This window comes from Diprion similis, chromosome 4 (genome assembly GCF_021155765.1).
Source record: "Diprion similis isolate iyDipSimi1 chromosome 4, iyDipSimi1.1, whole genome shotgun sequence".
NCBI classification, from domain to species: domain Eukaryota; kingdom Metazoa; phylum Arthropoda; class Insecta; order Hymenoptera; family Diprionidae; genus Diprion; species Diprion similis.
The window spans coordinates 13,376,980-13,397,632 of record NC_060108.1 but is presented as its reverse complement, the minus strand read 5'-3'; the positions used below and the strand labels follow the sequence as shown (position 1 = coordinate 13,397,632).

Below are 20,653 nucleotides of genomic sequence, written 5' to 3'. Positions count from 1 at the left end.
GTGTATAATGTATAAGAAAGATGAGATTCGGTAATTGTGGTTCCTTCTTCAACTTTTTTTTTTGTCTTTTTTCTTTTTTTCTTTCATGAACCACGAGATTACCATCGATACTAATAATAATATTATCAATAACAATAGTTTATAAATGTCTGCCGATCAAACCTGGCAGGGCGACTCGTGTATGCAGCGGTTGTTGCTCCGGACTAACTTCTCCCGTCACAGTTCCAAGCTGACCCACACAAACGATTGAAACCATCAACCATCAATAGTGTCACACAATATGTCATTAATGTATAGTAGGTCCTATCAAATCCAAACTGCGAGTGCATTATCATAATTACAGTTGAATTCAATGAATTAAGCTTTATGCATTACAGCTATATATATGCAGTTTTTATCCAGTGTAAATTATCTATTTTATAATTGGTATTTAAATAATACTGCAACACATATGCGTGCACGCACCATCATTAATCGGATGACGATAACGCATCAAACATTTTTCTTCATTTTCATCCCTATTTTTTTAAACACTACAATTTTTTTTCCTTTCTTTCAACCTTGTTTTGTGCACGACGTACGTTATACTAATAATGGAAACTCTACACCAAACCCCCGAGTAGAAAATATTGAGGAACACCGTATACGTGGATTTTATCCCACAAGTTTGTATTCTGGCACACTTTGGTACATACTTCAGAATTGTAAATGAGATTAGAATTTACAGTCATTTTTGGTTCCCATTTTCTTTTGCAATTTTGATTCAGCGCTATTTTCGTTCTTCCAAAAGTCAGTTGTAAAATTGAGATTTATTTATACATTGATAATAAATTGGCCTGAGTTGCTTCTGTTTTTTTTTCATATGCATTTAAATATTATTTTTTTCTTTATCGATTCGTTCCCTATTGCAGATGATTCGCTCACCAAATTTTTTTGTATCAAATCTTGTACATTCGTAGATATGATATAAATTTTAGATTTTACAAGAGAAAAATGTGTCAGAATTAGTGGTATAATCCATCCCACGTAAAAAATGGTAATGATAATGATAATAGGATAACTAAAAATAACGTAAACAAATCAAATTTATAACTAATTGTAAAACATAACTTATCTGTTGCAATTAGAGCTGAACTGAAACGACGAATCATAAATGTATTCCGTTAGCAGGGCTGATTGGAATACTCGTCTGCGAATGAAGAAAAATTCAAAGTAAGGAAGTTAAAAAAATATTGGAAATATGTGCAAATTTTAGAGAGATTAGATGTAGGCGATATCAGGACAAAATGGATACCTCGACTGAAAATGGTAAACCAAGGAAGAAATGATGAAAGGTTCAAATTTTTATCTGGCTTAAAAACTTTCCTTAACATATCATTTCTCACCCTGCTACCCGTGTTGCCCCCATTTTTTAATTTTATCCGAGGTGCCTGATTTGCCCCGATATTTCCTATAATACATCATTTCATGTATAATAAAAGTTTAATTGTGTTATTAGCAAAATAATAAAATGTGCATGTAATTTACGGGTATACAAATATGTATTAAAAACGAAAATATTGATATAGTATGCATGATGAATTCATATGTATGTACATACATATATATTATATATATATATATTACATGTATATACATACATATGTACACAGGATAGAAAAATGAATGACTTGTATTAATCTGATTTATAATTTATTCAGTTTCTTTGATACCCTATAAAATTATATCGTAATGTTATTACTATTATTATTATCATTATAGACAATTTAAATTCGATCAAGTAATATAATATGCCACAGCATAATCGTGCTAACTTTCTTAAGAATTTCAACAGTCATTCATCAAAAAAATAATTGTCATCATGTTTCTGTTTTATAAATTATATATTTATTTAAAGTTCCATCAATATCTCGCTGTTCTTTTTTTTTTTCTAACTACTTTCTTTCAAAAATGCTCATCGAAACACACAAATATATATCAACTTTCATGCAGACTAGAATACGTATCAACTGTTTTACAAAATATTATCACTAATAATATTACATTTAATATTATTATTATTATTTCAAATAAGAAAATAGCAACTAAGTACAAGATCACATATGTTATCAAAGAGCATTTTGGAAGAAAAGAAAAGAAGAAAAGAAACAGGAGGCATATACATACAGTATGCGCAGTGGCATATGTCTAGAAAATAAAAGTGATATGGTAGTAGGCAAACCAATCCAAACAACGCCACCCTATATTAAGTTAGTATGTGTATAGTTATAGGTATATCGTCTTTACAAACGTAAACGTATATAGAATTTCTATATAGTATATACCAAGTGACTAGCTTTGTGGAAGGAATAAGCAAAAAGACAAAAAAAAAGTCAAGAGGGGAAAAGTGAAATTAAATAACTAGTTGGCACACTGTCGTTACATAATGCATTTGTACCCTATAGTACGTAACAAATACTGTTGTGTGAATGTATGTATACATAAATGAATCGTGCTGCTGATTTTGTATATATGTATACATACATGTATACATACACGTATAAAAATTAGTTTTTTTAAATTACGAATACCCTCGATTATCGCATGTATAGGTATAATGCAATCATTGACACGCATTTAAGTTTCGTAAAGTGTAGGTGTGCTCATTAGGAATTGAGTAATAAAACCTTGTACTAAACCGACGTGACCTTTTCATTTTTCTTTCATTTTTTTAGTTTTCTCATCTGATGGTTAAAGACAGCACCTCACATGAAGTTGTAGGCCAGAGGTGAGGTCGGATCCTCCAAGCCGCGTGCAAAAATGCTTGGTAAATACTTCTTGCAAACAATTCTTCAGAGTGCAATTTTTAAATTCTAGCTTCAGTTAGTTTCTTTCTTTCGTAAAATTCTTTTCTAAGTAAAATACTCTTCAAGCATCGTCAACTATACATATAAAAAGTATAATAACTGCGGTACTGGTTAGTATAGGAATGCAGTAACTATTATACATAACTATGTGTACACCAATTTATAGTACCTAACTTTGGTGTTATGAATAAATTTATCATAAAATAACATATAATTAAAACATTTATACATTTACTCACACTTGTTTCGAAAATTATGTTTAATGCTCGACCCTAATTATATCCCCCAATAAAATTATATGCTGCGGTGATTAACGCAATACTATTGTGTAGTATGTATAACTGGGAAAAGTCAATTGCCAATTGCTTTAAATCTCTGAAAAAATCAATGTATGTATGCTTTTCCCATGAGAAGTGAAAAATGTACGTTACATAAATAAATATGTAATCGGTGAATCTGTATACTGAAATAAAATTTGACTAGAGAAAATGATTGTTTCAATTACAGTACAAGTAAGCAAAATATACATTTTGTATATGATGTAAAACAAATTAGCTACCGAAACCGTGTATGAACTTTTTCACCGTGATGTGTAATCAGAATATACAAAGTTAGGAAACTCTCAAGTTTTTAGATGCAGCAGGGGGAACAGGAGGAGCTTATCACACGGTTTCAATTTCTGCGTTTCATTCCCAAGTTTTGACAGTGTAAAACTTTGTCTTTGATAAGTTAGTGTTAGTTCAAAATTTCATTATTATTATTATTGTTGTTGTTGTTGTTGTTGTTGGTGGTGTCGTTTTTGTTATTTGTATGCTACGTCTATGGTTATCGTGTAAGATTCGATCAGCTCAGATCCCACTTTACAACGTTCGCAATGGAATATATCCTTCCATTCCAAGCATAGGAAGATCCACGTCGCCGTTAGCTTCCCACTAAAAGAAATTGATTAGAAACCAAAATTCAACGGTTATAGGTCTTCTGCATTAGAAAAAAAAAAATGGATTCCCAAAGAAAAGTATATTTTCTATCATTTATTCCCCAGATTCTCCATAATATTTCATACGCACGTATATACCAAGCTATATGTACAATTTTATATATATATATATATATATATACGACTGTATATATATGAGTATCATATTATGAGTATTATATGAGTCATTGATCTCATATGCGTTAATTCTACACCAGTCGCAGTATGCATACAACTTTATACATGTTATTTACTCATTAAACATAATTTTCAAAACGCATCTTCCATATCATTGAACTCAAGCACGCAACCAACTTATTTTCCCACCTATATACCGATATTTTATGAATCACATTCTCATGTAGAGAACTCGCAGACGCCTTTGCAAGCTCAAGCATTGTTAGAGACTTGTCATTCGCAGTATATCATCTTTTGAATAAACACAATAACAGGATTGTAAGATCGATTATGAAAAAAGCAAATCTCAAATGCCAATATAAATCGTCTCTGAAAAGCAAACATATCTTGTTATATCCCTATCATAAGCAATATGAGTTAAGAGGAAACATGATGTTCTTTCCATCAGGCAATCTTGACAATATGTATTAAATTTGAGTTTTGAATTGCTAATCATGTATATCTAACAATAATTGTTATCTTCAATCGAGAGATATTTATATGATATGAATCAAACGTACTTTTTAAAAATCTTACAACCCTGTTTGACCATCAAATCATTTTGAAATGAAAGCTGCCTGTGAACCGTTAATTAATTCTTAGATGATGAAAAAAAAATAATTTTTCAAGCCATCATAAGTGATCTCTAGTTTTATGACTACCTTGCTTTAATAACCACGAGATCACAATAATATCTGCCACCCCTAGGTAAAACGAGTAATGCTTTAGCACAGTACGAATTTATAATATATTTACATACTTTCGATTAATCATTCGACCTAAATTTTAGCTCTAGAATCAATTTGCATATATATAGACAATTAGCAAAGCATGTAAAAAAAATAATGACTTAGGTACATCACAGAAGTAAGGAGTCCAACCCTTTGACGAATTGAGAGCTGTACCAGTAAGTATTCTATTCAATTAAAAAAAAAGAATTTACCAAATTGTTCAGAGATAACGGAAAAAAAAATTAACGATGATAATGATAATAATAACAATCACAATAAGAATCACAAAGAAAAATAAATGAGTACATCTCACAAAAGTAAAAGTTTTTAATTTTTTACAGTGTTGTAATTCGAAGTCAGCGAACAGGTCCGTGTGAAGTTTTGTAATAACGTGAAAACTACGATGATTTTGAAAGTAAATAGCTATCGCTCGAATGAATGTTTTTAATTGAATTCAATCAATTATACAGTTTTGATACTAATCTAAAAAGAACTAATCGTTATCAGTTTAATACCATTCACTGGTTAATTGGCCTGGAAACAAGCTTATGATAACAGGCACGATAAGTTGAAATTTTATTTTTAATAAATCAAACTAATTATCAATTTTTGTTGCATATTCAGTTACATGTTTATTTTACGCAAATTTTGATTGACCAGTTTTTCAGTCATTAGTTTTTCGCTATTCTGAATCTAGAGTAAGTTTTCATCTAATTGTCAAAGCTCAATATCCCTCTGTATGCTCTCTCTTGTTTGAGTTAGGCCTTCAAAATTTTCTTGATTTGAAAAAACTTCATCGACCTTTCGTTTATTTTAAAATATTGGTTTTTCCATTATCTCCATAAAACTGAATTCTGAAGATGAAACACCATACGATTTAGGTACATCGATATATATTAGTAATAAATTTCTATATGTGTATATATCTATACTTTACATATGCGTTTATAATACATCGGAATGAGCAATTATTGTGAAATATTAATAGAAAAGCGTTGAGCTGAGCCGTTATAAATAAATAAATAAATTAATAAATAACAATGATGTAATATGAACAGTGAGATCAAAAGTAAAAAGGATTCAAGCCAAGCATATGATTTAAAACAGTAAATAATACGGTAATTACTAAGTAGTAATCACGTGGTTGATACACATAACATATTCTTGGCAATGCGAGTATCATATTTATACATGATACATATCCTGTATGTATATTTGTTTACACAAGATTTATGTGCATGCAATCAACATACATACACGATATCGTTTTACAGTTATTTATTCTGCGTTTTTTTATACACAGATTTTTGAGTTCGCAATTTCTCGCAACGAAACGATACGATACCTAAAATTAATTTCTCGCAATAGTACCAAGAGAAAAATCTATTTTCCCTGGTATTTGTCTATTGTCGCGTGAAATTTAGAACCACATAAGGCTCTTCAGAGTTCGATGGAGCCGAGCCATTGTGACTGTAGCACGGGTTGTTAGTATAATTCAGATCAGGTTGATGATAACTCACCGGCTGAATGCTCGTCCTCCGCCTATCAGTGTCACGATCCTCCAGGCATAAGTCCGAGTCTGAGTCTACCCTCTGTGCCACATTGTCCTGTATGAATTGCGCAAAATTCAAATCTCTCGAAGGGTTGTACAAAACAAAAAATAATAAAGATAAACTACGAAATTTAGACTTCGATATATCATCAAGATACAACAGGTAAGACGAAGGGAAGCAAAGCATACCTGTGTCATTTGCTGAGTGGTGGTCAAGATCCTGGCCAAAGGACCACAACAGACCGGTAGAGTGTCCAGGAGGGTTGGTCGAGAATGTGTCAGTAATGGTTTCATGTAATGGGTATCGAAATTGCCCCATATTCTTGCAAGCAGAGCCTTTTCGTTTGTTTTCGATGTACTTCCACCCATCGACAGGGAACCACCCTGCATAGAATCGTACTGTGAAACCGTAAATGGGGAATTGTTACCGTACAAGTTTAGATTTTTTAATTTCCCCAATTTACACACTTTGGCTTGTTCCATAACTTCTGTTCTTACGCATGAAATTCAAACGTGTTGAATGTTATTTAAGAAAAATAAATGCAACGAATAAATACTGATTTAAAAAAACTAAAAAAAATCAAACAAAACATTTTAATCACGGATTTCACAATTTCGTTTCTTATTTTTCAATCGTTTCATCCAAAATCTAAGAAATCTCCATCCGTCAATTCCTTCATTTATTAGTTTAGTAATTTCCAATTTCAGATGCTAAATCTTCACCTCAACCTTCAGTTTTCAAAACGATTTTCATTTTCTGTGCAGTAACGTGTATTTCTTCACGTATTTTAAGAATCTACTTTATGAAACTCTTCTTTCTCAAGAAAATAATGATTTCATTCCTAACGATTAACCACACAAACGCCAGATTTGATTACATTCGTGAATCTGTTAATAGTATGTACTCGCATATACATTTTACTTTGTGTAATTTATATCTACTACAAGCGGGATGTTCCAGTGCCATGCACAGTGTCGACGTTAACTTGCAATTAAAGGACGTTATATAGTGTTGCAATATATCATGAGGAGGTACGATGAATAAATTACTTTCTTTGCAACGTAAATTGGAAATTTAAAAATGAGGAACATACCGTGGGACTTCTTTCACGCCGACTCTCGGGATCACCAAAGCCACCATCGCCAGCAGACTATCAACATTCGTATAGACGCAGGTGAATATTAAGCAGTTTGTTTTTTCCCATGGATGTAACAATTACAATCGTTAGTTAGATTCAATAAGCTATTACGTGCGCTCATTTGGCGTATGCCTATTGCACCGTGTTTAATATTCTTGCAGTTACTTTACCCTCGATGCAGTATTGATAACATTCAATTAATTATAAGCTTTCTACTGCAAATTACCCTTATTCTGAACGATATCTAAAGATTTTAAGCGGTGTTTTGAAAAAGATTCTATAAGATTTTCAAATGACTTCTATCAATATTTAAAAGATTGTAAGGGACTTGGAACAAATTCCAAAATATTATTATTATATATTATACGAAAAGTTTTAATTTGGTTGCATAGAAATAACTAGATCGTTTTCGGGCTGTTTATTTTAATTTCGATTTTTCTTGTTGGTTTTATTCTAATCCCACGCAGCTAACTTCTTCGGAACAAAAATAAAATCAAATTAAACAGACAATGAAGAAATAATTTAAAGAATAAAGATATTAGAATGTAACTTCAGGATAAATAATAAAAATTACCTTACAAATCAATAAAAAAATTTTTTTTAAAAAAAGATCTCAAATGTATTTCCACTTCAACAAAGTAAAAAACGTCATTCAACAAGTTAGAAACAGTTATTATATATAAATTATGCAACTTAATATTCCCTGAAAGATTTCATTAATGCTGGTCTCACAAATGATAGCATGCCTTTTTCAACTGTTTTGAATTATTATATGGCAGTGATAATAAGAATTATAACAATAATAATGACAGTTAAATAATAACAACAATAATAGGAATGATTTTTGACGCACCCCCGCGGTGTCCATGGAATTATATACCTTCGTGTAAGCAATGGAAGATAAGCATAATGAATACATGAAGAAAAAACCGTTTGAAAAATTATTGCAATATATGATATGAGGTGAGCGCTTGTCCGTTATACATACAAAAAAGATATGAAATGGTTATGCAGAATTAAAAGCGTCTTTTTTCAATAATAATAATAATTATTCATGTTTAATGCTTCACACTTTAAATTAAAAAACGAGGGTCGTTTTTTCAAACTTTCTGTTCAACAACGATCGATATAAACCAAATAAAGCAGACATAATGATGAAAAGTATGCAAGTTACGGATTTTTCAATTCATATAAATAAATGAATTACTCACGCTTCGTACTCCATTGTAAGATAATATTTCAACTTCTTCGTCAACACCAACACTGTAAAAAAAATTTCCTCAATTCAGACTTAACTTTACTTAACGTTTCTTAGTATTTGTGTTCTAATCAGTTTGTGGTGTCAGAATATCTACATACAAAGAATAACCGCAGTTTAGAACTCATATATTAATCATTGAACTGAAAACAAAAAAAATCGTGGTTTCAAAGCTATATGCAATAGATAAAAGTAAGACTTACGGTATGTTGAACCAGCTTAAAAACTGTGTGGTTGCACCGCCCTGCAGAATGACTGTTAGAATGACAATCAGACTCGTTGTTGTTAACATAGCTTGACGAGCATCGGACACAGTATTTCTAATGGCGAGAGCAAAGCTCATCGCTCCTCTCAAACCAGCACAAAACAACATGTGCTGATAGTTTGATGGTATTTTTGGATTACGTCCCAAATTCAAGAGGAAGGATAATGGATAAACATTCACTGCTCGACCAAGCAATGCACAGAACTAGAATTTGTTTCCGTCAAGGATCAACAAGTGTTTTAAGATATTTTCTCCCCTAGCTTACCAGAAATCATTTAAACAACAAATTTTTTAAGAATTCAGGTATGATCATGAATGTTGTAACACTGCCGTATATACAAAAAAATGAATAGGCAAATGAAAATTTTCAAAAAAGAATCTCCCTGCATATACATAGAAAAAATGTATACAATTACGTTGCAAAGGATACAAATCCAGCAAAAATGAAACCTGGATCGAAATGATGTTTCGGGAAAGTGAACATGGACACACCGATGTAGCTGAAAATGAAATTTTCTGCCAAAAAATTAAGCAATTCAAAGAGCTGCTTAGTCCGCTGTCGCGAATCGACACTCAAGTTGTTATAGGTGTAGTGGGCTTGGCATATACCGCAGAATAGTACAGCAACGACACCTGGAAACCAAAAAAGAATAATATGTAAGAAGTAAAACCTCGGAAAAATGAATTACCTACAGGGCGTCTGCTACAATTGAGAATTTATAATTGCGAAATGTCACAATTTTGAATTAAAAGTGTATCATGTTAACTTTTCCAGGATCAATCAAAATATTCCAGGACTTTTCCAGGGCTTGAGCAACAATTTTTATTTTCCAGTATAATTGCAGAATTTAATGATATTTACGGGGCAGTTGATACCCTGTACCTACTATTTCCAATTTCATCTTACCTGTAAGATCTGAGGCTTCGGCGATGAGAAAAGTACTGTAGGACATCAAGACGAAGAGAGCAGATTCCAGCAGTGGGAAATCTCTAACTCGGGTGAACTTAGTTAGCAATGCAGTAACGCAGCCCATTGTGGCTCCTATGAACAGCGAGAGGCTGAATATTCTAATAAAATCTCCGAGGGCTTGGAAAAATGCCCAAGTCTCAAACCCGCCAGAACCTGACTGATACCGTTCAGCGTAGTTTTGGATAGACCTAGTATACGGGCATTCGAGTAAAGTTTTATTTTGCGTTGTCTGATTCGCATTCATCCTCATTAATCCTTATCCCAAATAACTTTGATTATGATGCAAATTTATGTGCACAAATTTTCTTACCCACTAAGCACAATGGCAACCGCATCGTTTAACACACTCTCTCCAAAGACAAGAGCGTATAAATTCACGTCAACGTGTAGATCGTTGAATATGGAAATGATCGTCAGTGGATCGGTTGGCGAGATCAGAGCACCAAAGTACAAGGTGTCTAGGAAAGTAAACGATGAAGCTAAATGAGGTATCAGCTGTATGAAGCTATACATAAGTGCGCTGAAATGAAAAATTAGATTATATTTAATCATTTAACACCATTGTTTTCTGCTTGTTGGTAGAAAAGAATGACAAAAATTATTCTCTAGTATTTAATGCATTTTCCGAACATTTTATAATCGGGATTAAATATTATATTCTGGTGTCTTTTAAAGTAAACATTTCTTTTAAAACTAACAACATTTGATTGAGAAAACAGATTCATTTGATATTCAATTCAAGTTGTAAAATAGTGAGAAATCGAAAAAAATATTATCCCCAAGTTAAAACTGGGACACTGGAGTTGTGAAAAATTGAATCAAGAAGTTTGGACTATAGAGTTTTCTCAATTGCAGGATTCAGAAAAGACTCATTAACGTATTTCGATTGGTTCAAATATGAATTTCTGGTTTTCTGACTTCGAATGTCACGTCGCGAGGGGATCCTCTCAATAAAATTGCGTCGACTTTTTAGATTTTATGGTCAGACTGCCTTGATCTTTTGGGTATTTATAATTGATAAAAATATGTAAAAGAAGCATTTGAAGCCGAAATTTTGATTGATTCAGTGAATATTCGCAGACATAGCAATAATCGGTTAAAACAGAGAGAGAGAGAGAGAGAGAGAGAGAGAATAATTTACTTATCACCCATTGAGAGTACTCCCAATAATGCATAAAGTTTGAAAGAATGGGGCTGAAGGAGATAGTGATTTTTCTTGTCCGGTACAAATAATGCTGCGTTTGTTTATTGCTATCGGACCGAAGAAATTATGCAAGGAATTCCGATACGACTATGTATGATTATTAAAGTCTGTAGCTACTCACCCAATGACAAAGGAAGATATGGTAGTTCCTATCAATGCGTACGTCAAAATAGCGCCAAGATTTCTGAAGAAGTATTTCTGGAAATAATATGCAAATATTTCAATAAATGACAACACTTCTATCAGAGTATGAAAAGTAAGAAACAGATATGATAAATAAGAAAAATAAACGAAATTGTATAGTTTATAAAAAGCAATAGAAATCACAAGAATTCTTCACTATTTATTCCACATTCTTGAGTTATTATCGCTCTAAATGTATTATGATAATGAGCAAAAGTGTTCACAGTTCAACACTCACGATAGTATTCTTGAAAAATATGTTTACTCGATTCGTTCGCAGGAAATAATTATGTTATCGTAAGGCGATAAATAATGAAGTGAATCGATTAGTCAAGATGTTTAATAATTACATAACGAGAGATCAAGGCGGCCCCTCACTTTTCGCTTTCAATTATCCCTGACTTTTCCCCAGTTTCCCTCATCAACATTGACACTCTTCCCCGACCGATCTCTGGCCTCGTAACATCTACAGACAATTTGAAAACTATGCAATATTTTTCTAATTTCCTCAACTCCCCTGATTACATTTCTTCTTCAATGTAAGATCTTGAGAATTATAATATGTTAGACCAAAAATGCTTATCATAGTGCTTGCTGTGACTTAACATTTGCACTTCTCTTCATCGAGCCAAAACAATTTATTTACTTCACTGACAAATTTCTAAATTTATTATCCTCCAGCTAATTTTTTTTTCTTTTTTCCTCGAAAATTATGAAACTTCTTCAATCGGAATCTAGCTGAGAAACTGACTAATTTTTATCTTGTACAGAATGACTCACTGATTAAGAATCTACTTTAAAAGTACGGAAATATATGAAAATCATGGTAGAGATAAGATTCAGCAGTCCCTCAGACTTAGTTTGATAAATATTTGAAATTGTACTGTAAAAATAGAAAATTCTTCACAGAAGACTGACAAACAATTATAACAATAATGACGGTAAAAACGATACCTGTGTATCTGTGTGGTGTGACAATGTTGCTGATCAGGGATATGAGATTAAGAAGTCGTTCAGTTGGAACTTGAATGAATTTCAAGAATGTCTTTTACACAATGGCTATTTTGAAAAGCCAATTACTCACCCTCTTTAAACTGTATCCAGCATGGAATATAATCGGGGGTAGAATAATGTTGAAGAAGATTTCTGGATCAAATGTAGCCTGTAATATATTAAACACCAAAATGAAAAACTCAGTTCTGAAAAACAGCTTACTGAAGTCAACAATAACCACATCAACCTTGTAGTTGGTAATAAATACTAAGCTTGACAAATACAAGAGCAGAATTTATTAGGCAAATTTGATTAAGAAAGATTCGATATATGTCCATCCATGTTGCTTCATTCTATTTGATTCCAATATGCTTGATTACCTTGAGGTCAATTTCGTTGTCTCGCTTATAAATTTCTCCACGAAAGGAGTAGGCAAAAGTTTTATTCTTAGTTGTACCATCGCCCTTATTTTCCGGAAATCGTAACCACAATGTATCTGGTGGTACCGACTGATTATAGTGGCTACCGTCAGGTTCCGGTACCACAGGCATGTGAACTATTGTACTGCTATTTGTGAAACCATATCGGATTATCGCCCCCACAATCAGTCCTGTTGAATACGAGAAAAACACTGTGTAATTAAAGGACTATAAAGTTATGTTTGAAAAATTGGTAACAGAGACTCATAGTCGTATTTACAATATTTTCTGCAAAACTTGACTTTACAGATCGATGAAAATATCCGCTAATATAAATCAAAGTCCAAGGTCCTTGAAACTTATTATGCCTTGTTATTTATGATAGTTATATGGAAATAAATAAATTACTTTTTTTTAATAAATCAAGTAAGGTTTCACGTTGTCAATTTACATTAATTTTATTTCGTCAATAGTCTCAAAGTATCCAGGACAGAGGTCTTTATCATATTAAACGATGGTTTCTTCTTCTCTTGACAATTTTAACTTTTTCAATAAAACTCAAATATCTTTGCAAAAAAAGTCTTGTATAAAAATTATCTGTATTGATACAGCTGATGCCTTTCTTTCTGATGAGTAAGCGGTCTTGACAATTGGAATCAGACCAAAAATTAACTTGGACTCTTCTCACAACCCCTTCATTTATCTGAACAATAAGCTATTGTCCACCTGTATACAACTACTATCAATTACTGATAATCGATAAACTAAAATCAGTGCCAAGAAATCTAAGTCATTATTAGTGTTACTGATTTTTGTCTTCAGTCTATGAAATGTACTTTTCTTTTAAATGTCTTATACAAGATTGAATTTATGATTTCCTAGTCACAGGAAATGGAAAAAATTACTTCGGCATATCGAAAACTAACACATGGATATAATTCTTTGAAATGGCACAAAAAGTACTATCATCAGCTGATCATATTGAGAACGTTACATGGTTGGTGTTGCACGTGACAAAGCTTTGTGCAAGCTTTTGGGCTCTCACGTCTTAAGGCGAGTAAATAACGCAGGAAGAATGCTATAAACTTCGACTTTCAAATTTAACTAAAACTCTTTATTGCCAGATGAAGTCTTCGAACATGTTAAAGTGATATATAAGTTTATTTTTCAAGTATTGCTTCACGGAGGATATTTTTTTTAATTTCTTCATATCTAGCAACAATAATTTAGAGTTTGAAACAGTAAAAGTCTACGACGAGTAATAGCTCATAAAACCAGAGACATGAAAAACCTAGTGAATAGAAAATGGTAACAATGAACAGGTGTGATTGATAGTACAACTGGACATGCATGATTCATGACTAATTGACAGAAGCGCGACATTGAGAATTATACAAACCGACTTATTGGCAAGTTGTAAATTGATTTAACCGTCATGAACGTGGGGAGGGGGAAATTGAAAATGACAAGTAAATTAGACAGAGGAAGGGTGGGGGGTGGACAGGTTGCCGTGTTTATCGCGCGTTGCACGAATGCGACTTAAAATACGTGCGGACGAGTGATAAAACAAAAACAATCTTACGTGATTGTTTAATAATAGATGAGAGGTAAAAACGAGGCAGATGAAAGGGGTGAGTCTGGTTGTATCTAGGGAAGAGTCAGGGCGAAAAAAATCGATAAGCATGATTCGGTGTTGGCCAGATAGCAACAACAATCGAGCATTAGCGGAATAGCAGACGACTCACCGTAGATGACAGCAAGGCCAGTCTCGTGCAAGAAGCGCAGTCGGCGATGCTTGAAAGTCCATATAGTTAACACTGTCAGTATTAGTAAAAACGTGTACAACAACAAGTTCAAGCTGTCCAACCTGTGCAGCAATTGAGCTTTTTTGTCTAGCTTTATATCCGTCTCTTCTCCACTGCATGATTTTAACAAAAATACACCGATTGTCACAACTACGGCGAACGGAACGGTCATGGCTGAATCTGCCATCTTCTTTCGCTGCGTCACGAGCTCGAAATTCGTCCGACCACGACGCTCGTCAGTGAACGACTGTAGTAACCGTCAACCGATTACGGCAGCCCTCTGCAAGGTCCTCTAGCGGCCGAAAAATTTTGATTTCTCGAGAACGTCGGTACTGCAGTTCTCTACGTTCAACTTATGCTTGATTTGTCGTACTCGATATATTCGGTTCTCAACCACTATGGATTAAATTCAAGCTTAGTTGTAGCAACGCTTTCTTCAATTGTAATTCAAATACAATTTGCTTCAAGGAACTAGGACAGCATTCTGATAATTTTTGAACTGCTGAAATAATTACGTTGATAACAATGCAATACAAATGTATAATGTAGCTCAAAAACAATATTCCATATATTAGAATTTATACATTTGCTTATTCTTAGAGTATAAAGATATATCCAAAAAAATCCCCCAACAAATAATCAATATTTTCTTCAAGCATCTGACCATTCGATTACTCATTTTCACGTATAATTAAAACGATTTCAGTCAGAATATACTAACTACACTTGGTAAATTTTCATTTTCGTTTCGATATTACTATTAGAAAAGATGATAATGTGCTCAATGCCATAAGTACCACAGTCAGTACGTACATTTGTCCCTGTTCGTTAGGACTTGAAATGGATCTGCTTAGAATAAAGGGATAATGGCTAGGTTTGTTCATGGCTTGCGCACATTGTATCGAATACATTTACAGTTTAGTTGATACATCTTTTTGATAAATAACACGCTGTTGAAGATATTTCTGTATTTGATCTGTCGTGAATCCATATTCTAGTAGAATATCAATGCTATTTTGACCTGCAGCAGGATTAGGCTTATCGGCAGTCCGATCACAGCCAGGGGTCCGCGACAGCCGTGGCGCAGGATTTGGTATAATGTCTCCTGATTCAGATTTCTGAAAACTGCATCTAGCCACATTTTGTGGATTAAGAGTTGCAGATTCTAGTGACAGCACAGGTGTAACACAAGCATCTGTGCCTTCGAATACCGTGCACCATTCCTTCTGTGTCTTTTCCTTGAATATCTGTGCCAGCCGTGAACGACTTTTCTCAAAGTCTCCAAACTGGGGCAGGTCATCTTCTGAAAGACCAAGTTTCTCTAACAAAACTGCATAGAATTGGGGCTCGAGGGCACCGACAGCCATGAATTGTCCATCCTTTGTTTCGTATGTATCATAAAAGTGAGCCCCTCCATCTAGCCTGAAGTAACCAATGAAAAATATGATAACAAATCAACATTTCTTGTCTTTCGAATAATGATCTATCCTAATTCTTCATACAAGTTTTTTCCTCTGGGTTGTCCCCATAGCCCATCAAGCCCTTGCGAGCGGTATAACCAGCTCCCCAAGTATGCTGAACCCTCAACCATAGAAACATCAATTACTTGACCCTCGTTACTCCGTGTTCGTTCCAGCAATGCCAGGACTATGCCAAAAGCACAGGTCAGGCCACCACCGCCAAAGTCTGCAGTAAGATTTACAGGTGGAGTTGGTTTCTCATGGTGTCTCCCAAAGAGAGAAAGCAGACCTGTGAAAGAGCTTTACTGGTCATTATTTTATATCGATATATATTGAATAATATCAAAATCCTGTGAAGATAAATTGCAATGATCTCACCTGATAAACCGACATAGTTTATATCGTGTCCAGCCATCTTAGCATATGGACCAGTCTGTCCAAACCCACTTAGCCTTGCGTAGATAAGTCTCTTGTTTTTTAGTGTTAGAGTGTCTGGACCCAGTCCTAGTTTTTCCATAATGCCTGGTCGGAATGGATCAAGAATAACGTCGCTTTGTTGTGACATCTTTTTCAGTATATCAGTACCCTCTTTAGACTTCAGATTTAGTCCTATGGAACGTTTTCCATTGCCCAAGAAATCAACAGCAATATCTGACACTTCACTGGAAGCCTATAATAAATGCATATGATTTATTCATTACAGGTGATATCGACTTTCTTGAACTTTTCATGTTTTCAATACATGGTCTGGATACTATGGTTTATTAGAATTCTTACTCTGTCTACTCTGACCACTGATGCCCCAAAATTTGATAGTATCATACCACAGAAAGGTACTGGAGCAAGTCCGGCTAGTTCGATAACTTTGATTCCGTGCAGTGGCATTTTGAAACGTGATCAGGTACTAAGTATGATTCTCTCCTACTAAAAACTGCACTCCGATACCCAATAGTTTATAGACTTACTGGATTAATCTTTTATTTGGGGTCATCTTATCCCTACTTTAAAACTTGTTGGTCAAGAGGGGGGATAGCAGTCTTCGCGTAGATTATCAGCCGCGGAAAATGCGCAGAGAGCATACGTACCGATCTCACTGCTCAAGTCGATTTCGACATTGACGTATATATCTCCAAATATTTAAGTCCACGCATCTCAGACGCAAAAAGGGGCTTTACAGCCCCATTCTATTGACAATTTCGAACAAAAACACTCCAATGCGTTTTGCTTGGACGCAGAAATAAAGACGAAATCACAATAGTAAATTCGTAGAATTCATGCCATTTCTTTATTTCAGCATAAAATAGCACCCCTGTAACCGGTATGTACGGACGCATGATGTATATAGATATATGCACATACATTAGTGAAAAATAAAAAGGGGAAACCCATGGCATTTGGGGTGTGTTCGTAAACATATTGCCAGGGTAAGGCTCACTACCTACCGTCGGTAGCTCTGCTGGTACGCTGACTTCAATCCAATGCATGTATTTCATGGCGAGACGAAACAGAGTCGCTAGCTTAATGAGAAACACGACAATCCGTTAAACAAAAAGGAAAATCATTAGAAATTAGAATATTGGATTGATTGAAAAAGAACGTCATTCAATTCATTTTTTATTATAGGATACAGGCGACCGAAATACCAAACAATAGAACACCCCACCCCGCGCTTGATTAGAGTAATGAAGTTTTGTATCTATCGTATTTTTTTTTTGTTTATGACAATCGCGTCAAGCCAATCACAGAGAACCACGACCAGAGTTGGATTTCGGATACACTTATGCATGACACTACGTATGGTGATAGCTAAACGTCTGCTAGGATGGCAGCGGCACAATTAACCAGGATATTTCTAGTCAATTTAATATTATGCGTTCTATTCGTACTGGCCGGGTAAGTCTAATTTTTTCGTAAAAAACGGAATTAAATTTGAGTCAAAAACTATCAATCATTAAGTCACAAGAGCTTCTATTATGCTATTACAAAGACAGTAATCCAATACATAACCTCGAATGTTTTTGTTACGAAAATCGTTGACGTGTATATGAAAATCATTTAAAGGAGGGACTTCTACTCCATCCTCGGGGTATCAAGAAACGCGAATACCCATACGATAAAAAAGGCGTACAGAAGATTGGCCAAGGAATTGCATCCGGATAAAAACAAGGATGACCCGGACTCATCACAAAAGTTTCAGGACCTGGGGGCTGCCTACGAGGTTCTCTCTGACACAGAAAAACGAGAAATGTACGATAGGTGTGGGGAGGAGTGTCTGAAAAAAGATGGCATGATGAACAATGCCGATCCCTTTGCCAGCTTCTTTGGTGACTTCGGATTTCATTTTGGCGGTGATTCGCAGCACCAACATGAAACCCCTAAAGGGGCAAACATTGTCATGGAACTGCCAGTGACATTGGAAGAACTTTACAGTGGAAACTTTATAGAGGTTTGAAATTGCTTAGCTTAAACCATTCGTGTTATTTTATTAGTTTCATTTTGGGCTGTCTATTGAAATCACTGATAATAATTCAGGCCAATTTTAATCTGAAAAGTAATTAAATCTTGCTTTTTGAACAATAATTATATTTCATGCACTTAGTTTTATGTTATCACATCTCAAAATCATGCTAGTTTTGTATCAATGTTGTTAATTTTTCGAATCAGTTTATGAATATTATTGCTCGCTTAGCAATAAATAGGCCTCTAATTTTTCATGGTCATCTAAAAATTAGTATATGCACAGGTCTGTGATTTCAAAACAGTTATAATCTTGTTCTTTTGAATTATGCAGATAACAAGGAACAAGCCAGTAATGAAAGCTGCCGCGGGAACGCGAAAGTGTAACTGCAGGCAAGAAATGGTAACACGAAATCTTGGCCCAGGTAGATTCCAGATGATGCAGCAAACAGTTTGCGACGAATGTCCAAACGTCAGATTAGTAAATGAAGAACGCACACTGGAAGTTGAAGTGGAACCAGGGATGGTGGATGGACAGGAAACGAGATTCACTGCTGAAGGGGAACCGCATTTGGATGGAGATCCTGGAGACTTGATAATCAAGTAAGTTCAAAAGAGGACAAGTAATCTATGTTTGCCATGAGAACTACATATTACTGTTGATTACCCTTCAAACAAGGAGTCGTGATTCTGTAATAACGTGATCATTTTGTTAAATTTCCAGAATACGCACTCAACCGCATCCCGTTTTCGAAAGAGTTCAAGATGACCTTTACGCCAATGTGACTATATCCCTGCAGGACGCTCTGATAGGGTTTACTATGGAGATCGATCATCTAGATGGGCACAAAGTCACGATACAGAGAGATAAAATAACTTGGCCGGGAGCTAGGATCCGAAAGAAGGGCGAAGGCATGCCCAACTATGAAAATAACAACCTGCATGGTACTTTGTATATCACGTTTAACGTAGAGTTTCCAAAATCTGAATTTTCCGAGACCGAAAAAGAAGGTAAGCATCGTCGTTATGATTTAATTGTTTTTCATTACTTCCCATTTCGAAAATCTATGGCATTACAATGCATGCAAGGATTATATTACTGTAGTGTATTACTGTCTAATTCTACTTACAGATATCAAGAAGCTCCTGCGGCAAGGTTCTGTAAACAAAGTGTACAATGGATTAAGAGGGTATTAGTGAAAAAAATTAAATCATCAATTAATAGAATTATCAATAATGGAAAAGAATAATCTAACAGATAACATCATGAATTGTGCGCCAATGAATGAACCGTCGGTGTCATTTGAGAAGGGCTCAATAGTTTACGATTTCCGACTACACTAGTTCACTTTCCGTCAAGTTGTTCGACGATTGACATTCATATGTAAACAAAAATAGTTAATTCGCCATTAGATTCGATAAGTTTGTATGTTTCATAAATAGTTAATTGAAAATGTTGCATATTATGAAGCTGCGTCTTGTATCAATTATACGGATGTTCTTTAGACGTAGAAACACACGGAGCACATGTCGCAGCATTGTGACTGGTTATAAAGATTTCTTTCTGATACTCTTCAAATGACATGAGATAGAAAATGTATACTGACTGCCTTATGCAATGTATTTCATTATGTTTATTCTGCTGAACAAGAACCGAACGGATGATGTGTAATTTATAAGTTATTATTAATATCATTATGATTAATGATGTGTGAATGGCCAATAGGATGTGCAGAAATTGTTGCGACGCATAGACTTAAGAAAATTTTTGCATTAAAAATGTACAACTATTAATATATGCGATGCATGATGATGTTCACAAGTTATACAGTAAGTCAAAAATCAATAACGCAGTATTCCTTTATTCATACCTTGTATGACTCCAGTCACATGCTATTCCCTCGTCGATAATTACCAGAAAATAAACTCCTCCCCTCTTTTGGTCTAGTCAAATCGATACTTCGATTTTCGGATGACACTTCGAACTCTTATCAATAATAGCAGGATAAAAGTCGCATCAAGAAGCATACAAAACGAAATATATTAACCGACTCATGATTGTTGATATTTTCAATTACGATTGTAATGAAACTCGACAACATTGTACGTCTGCGCCATGCCCGCGTTATTCGATGGGTAGTCTGTTGTTATTATAAAACAGTACAATACAATTTTCTGTAACTAATTTCTCAAACAAGGCCGAGTTATTTTAGAACGT

At 34.3% G+C, this 20,653-nt stretch overlaps 3 protein-coding genes across 10 annotated transcripts; 1 reads left to right on the top strand and 2 right to left on the bottom strand.

The window, feature by feature from the left end:
- Nucleotides 1-81: 81 nt before the first annotated feature.
- On the bottom strand, nt 82-14,782 carry LOC124405220 (sodium/hydrogen exchanger 7). Of its 8 annotated transcripts, none has more exons than XM_046879930.1 (13): nt 14,459-14,781; nt 12,675-12,904; nt 12,386-12,463; nt 11,240-11,316; nt 10,225-10,434; nt 9,852-10,102; nt 9,375-9,577; nt 8,883-9,148; nt 8,633-8,684; nt 7,377-7,433; nt 6,472-6,681; nt 6,251-6,337; nt 82-1,189 (listed from the first exon to the last, which is right to left on the bottom strand). In XM_046879930.1, the coding sequence occupies exons 1-13, from the start codon at nt 14,703-14,705 to the stop codon at nt 1,148-1,150; spliced, it is 2,010 nt and encodes a 669-aa protein (XP_046735886.1). In that variant the 5' UTR covers nt 14,706-14,781; the 3' UTR covers nt 82-1,147. The 8 variants fall into 8 exon arrangements, with proteins under 8 accessions (XP_046735886.1, XP_046735883.1, XP_046735884.1 ...); XM_046879927.1 differs by having other exon boundaries at nt 82-229; XM_046879928.1 differs by having other exon boundaries at nt 82-229; nt 6,472-6,666.
- Nucleotides 14,783-15,359: 577 nt separating this feature from the next.
- On the bottom strand, nt 15,360-16,975 carry LOC124405631 (alpha-methylacyl-CoA racemase). Its single transcript, XM_046880678.1, has 4 exons — nt 16,756-16,975; nt 16,357-16,648; nt 16,021-16,267; nt 15,360-15,940 (listed from the first exon to the last, which is right to left on the bottom strand). Exons 1-4 carry the CDS (start codon nt 16,861-16,863, stop codon nt 15,430-15,432), a joined length of 1,158 nt encoding a protein of 385 aa, XP_046736634.1. The 5' UTR covers nt 16,864-16,975; the 3' UTR covers nt 15,360-15,429.
- A 735-nt stretch (nt 16,976-17,710) lies between these two features.
- LOC124405450 (dnaJ homolog shv) lies at nt 17,711-19,674 on the top strand. Its single transcript, XM_046880333.1, has 5 exons — nt 17,711-17,871; nt 18,040-18,424; nt 18,770-19,038; nt 19,160-19,446; nt 19,568-19,674. The coding sequence occupies exons 1-5, from the start codon at nt 17,801-17,803 to the stop codon at nt 19,630-19,632; spliced, it is 1,077 nt and encodes a 358-aa protein (XP_046736289.1). The 5' UTR covers nt 17,711-17,800; the 3' UTR covers nt 19,633-19,674.
- Nucleotides 19,675-20,653: the final 979 nt, after the last annotated feature.

Excerpts from the sequence above, each read along its gene's own strand:
- LOC124405220 (XM_046879926.1), bottom strand. The coding sequence starts at position 14,705 with ATGGCAGATTCAGCCATGACCGTTCCGTTCGCCGTAGTTGTGACAATC. Across the intron at positions 12,905-14,458 it reads TGGCCTTGCTGTCATCTACG|GACTGATTGTGGGGGCGATA; the intron begins GTGAGTCGTCTG and ends CGTATTCAACAG. Across the intron at positions 12,464-12,674 it reads ACAACGAAATTGACCTCAAG|GCTACATTTGATCCAGAAAT; the intron begins GTAATCAAGCAT and ends AATATATTACAG.
- LOC124405631 (XM_046880678.1), bottom strand. The coding sequence starts at position 16,863 with ATGCCACTGCACGGAATCAAAGTTATCGAACTAGCCGGACTTGCTCCA. Across the intron at positions 16,268-16,356 it reads AAACTATGTCGGTTTATCAG|GTCTGCTTTCTCTCTTTGGG; the intron begins GTGAGATCATTG and ends GCTCTTTCACAG. Across the intron at positions 15,941-16,020 it reads CAACCCAGAGGAAAAAACTT|GCTAGATGGAGGGGCTCACT; the intron begins GTATGAAGAATT and ends TGGTTACTTCAG.
- LOC124405450 (XM_046880333.1), top strand. The coding sequence starts at position 17,801 with ATGGCAGCGGCACAATTAACCAGGATATTTCTAGTCAATTTAATATTA. Across the intron at positions 19,039-19,159 it reads CCTGGAGACTTGATAATCAA|AATACGCACTCAACCGCATC; the intron begins GTAAGTTCAAAA and ends TTAAATTTCCAG. Across the intron at positions 19,447-19,567 it reads TTCCGAGACCGAAAAAGAAG|ATATCAAGAAGCTCCTGCGG; the intron begins GTAAGCATCGTC and ends TTCTACTTACAG.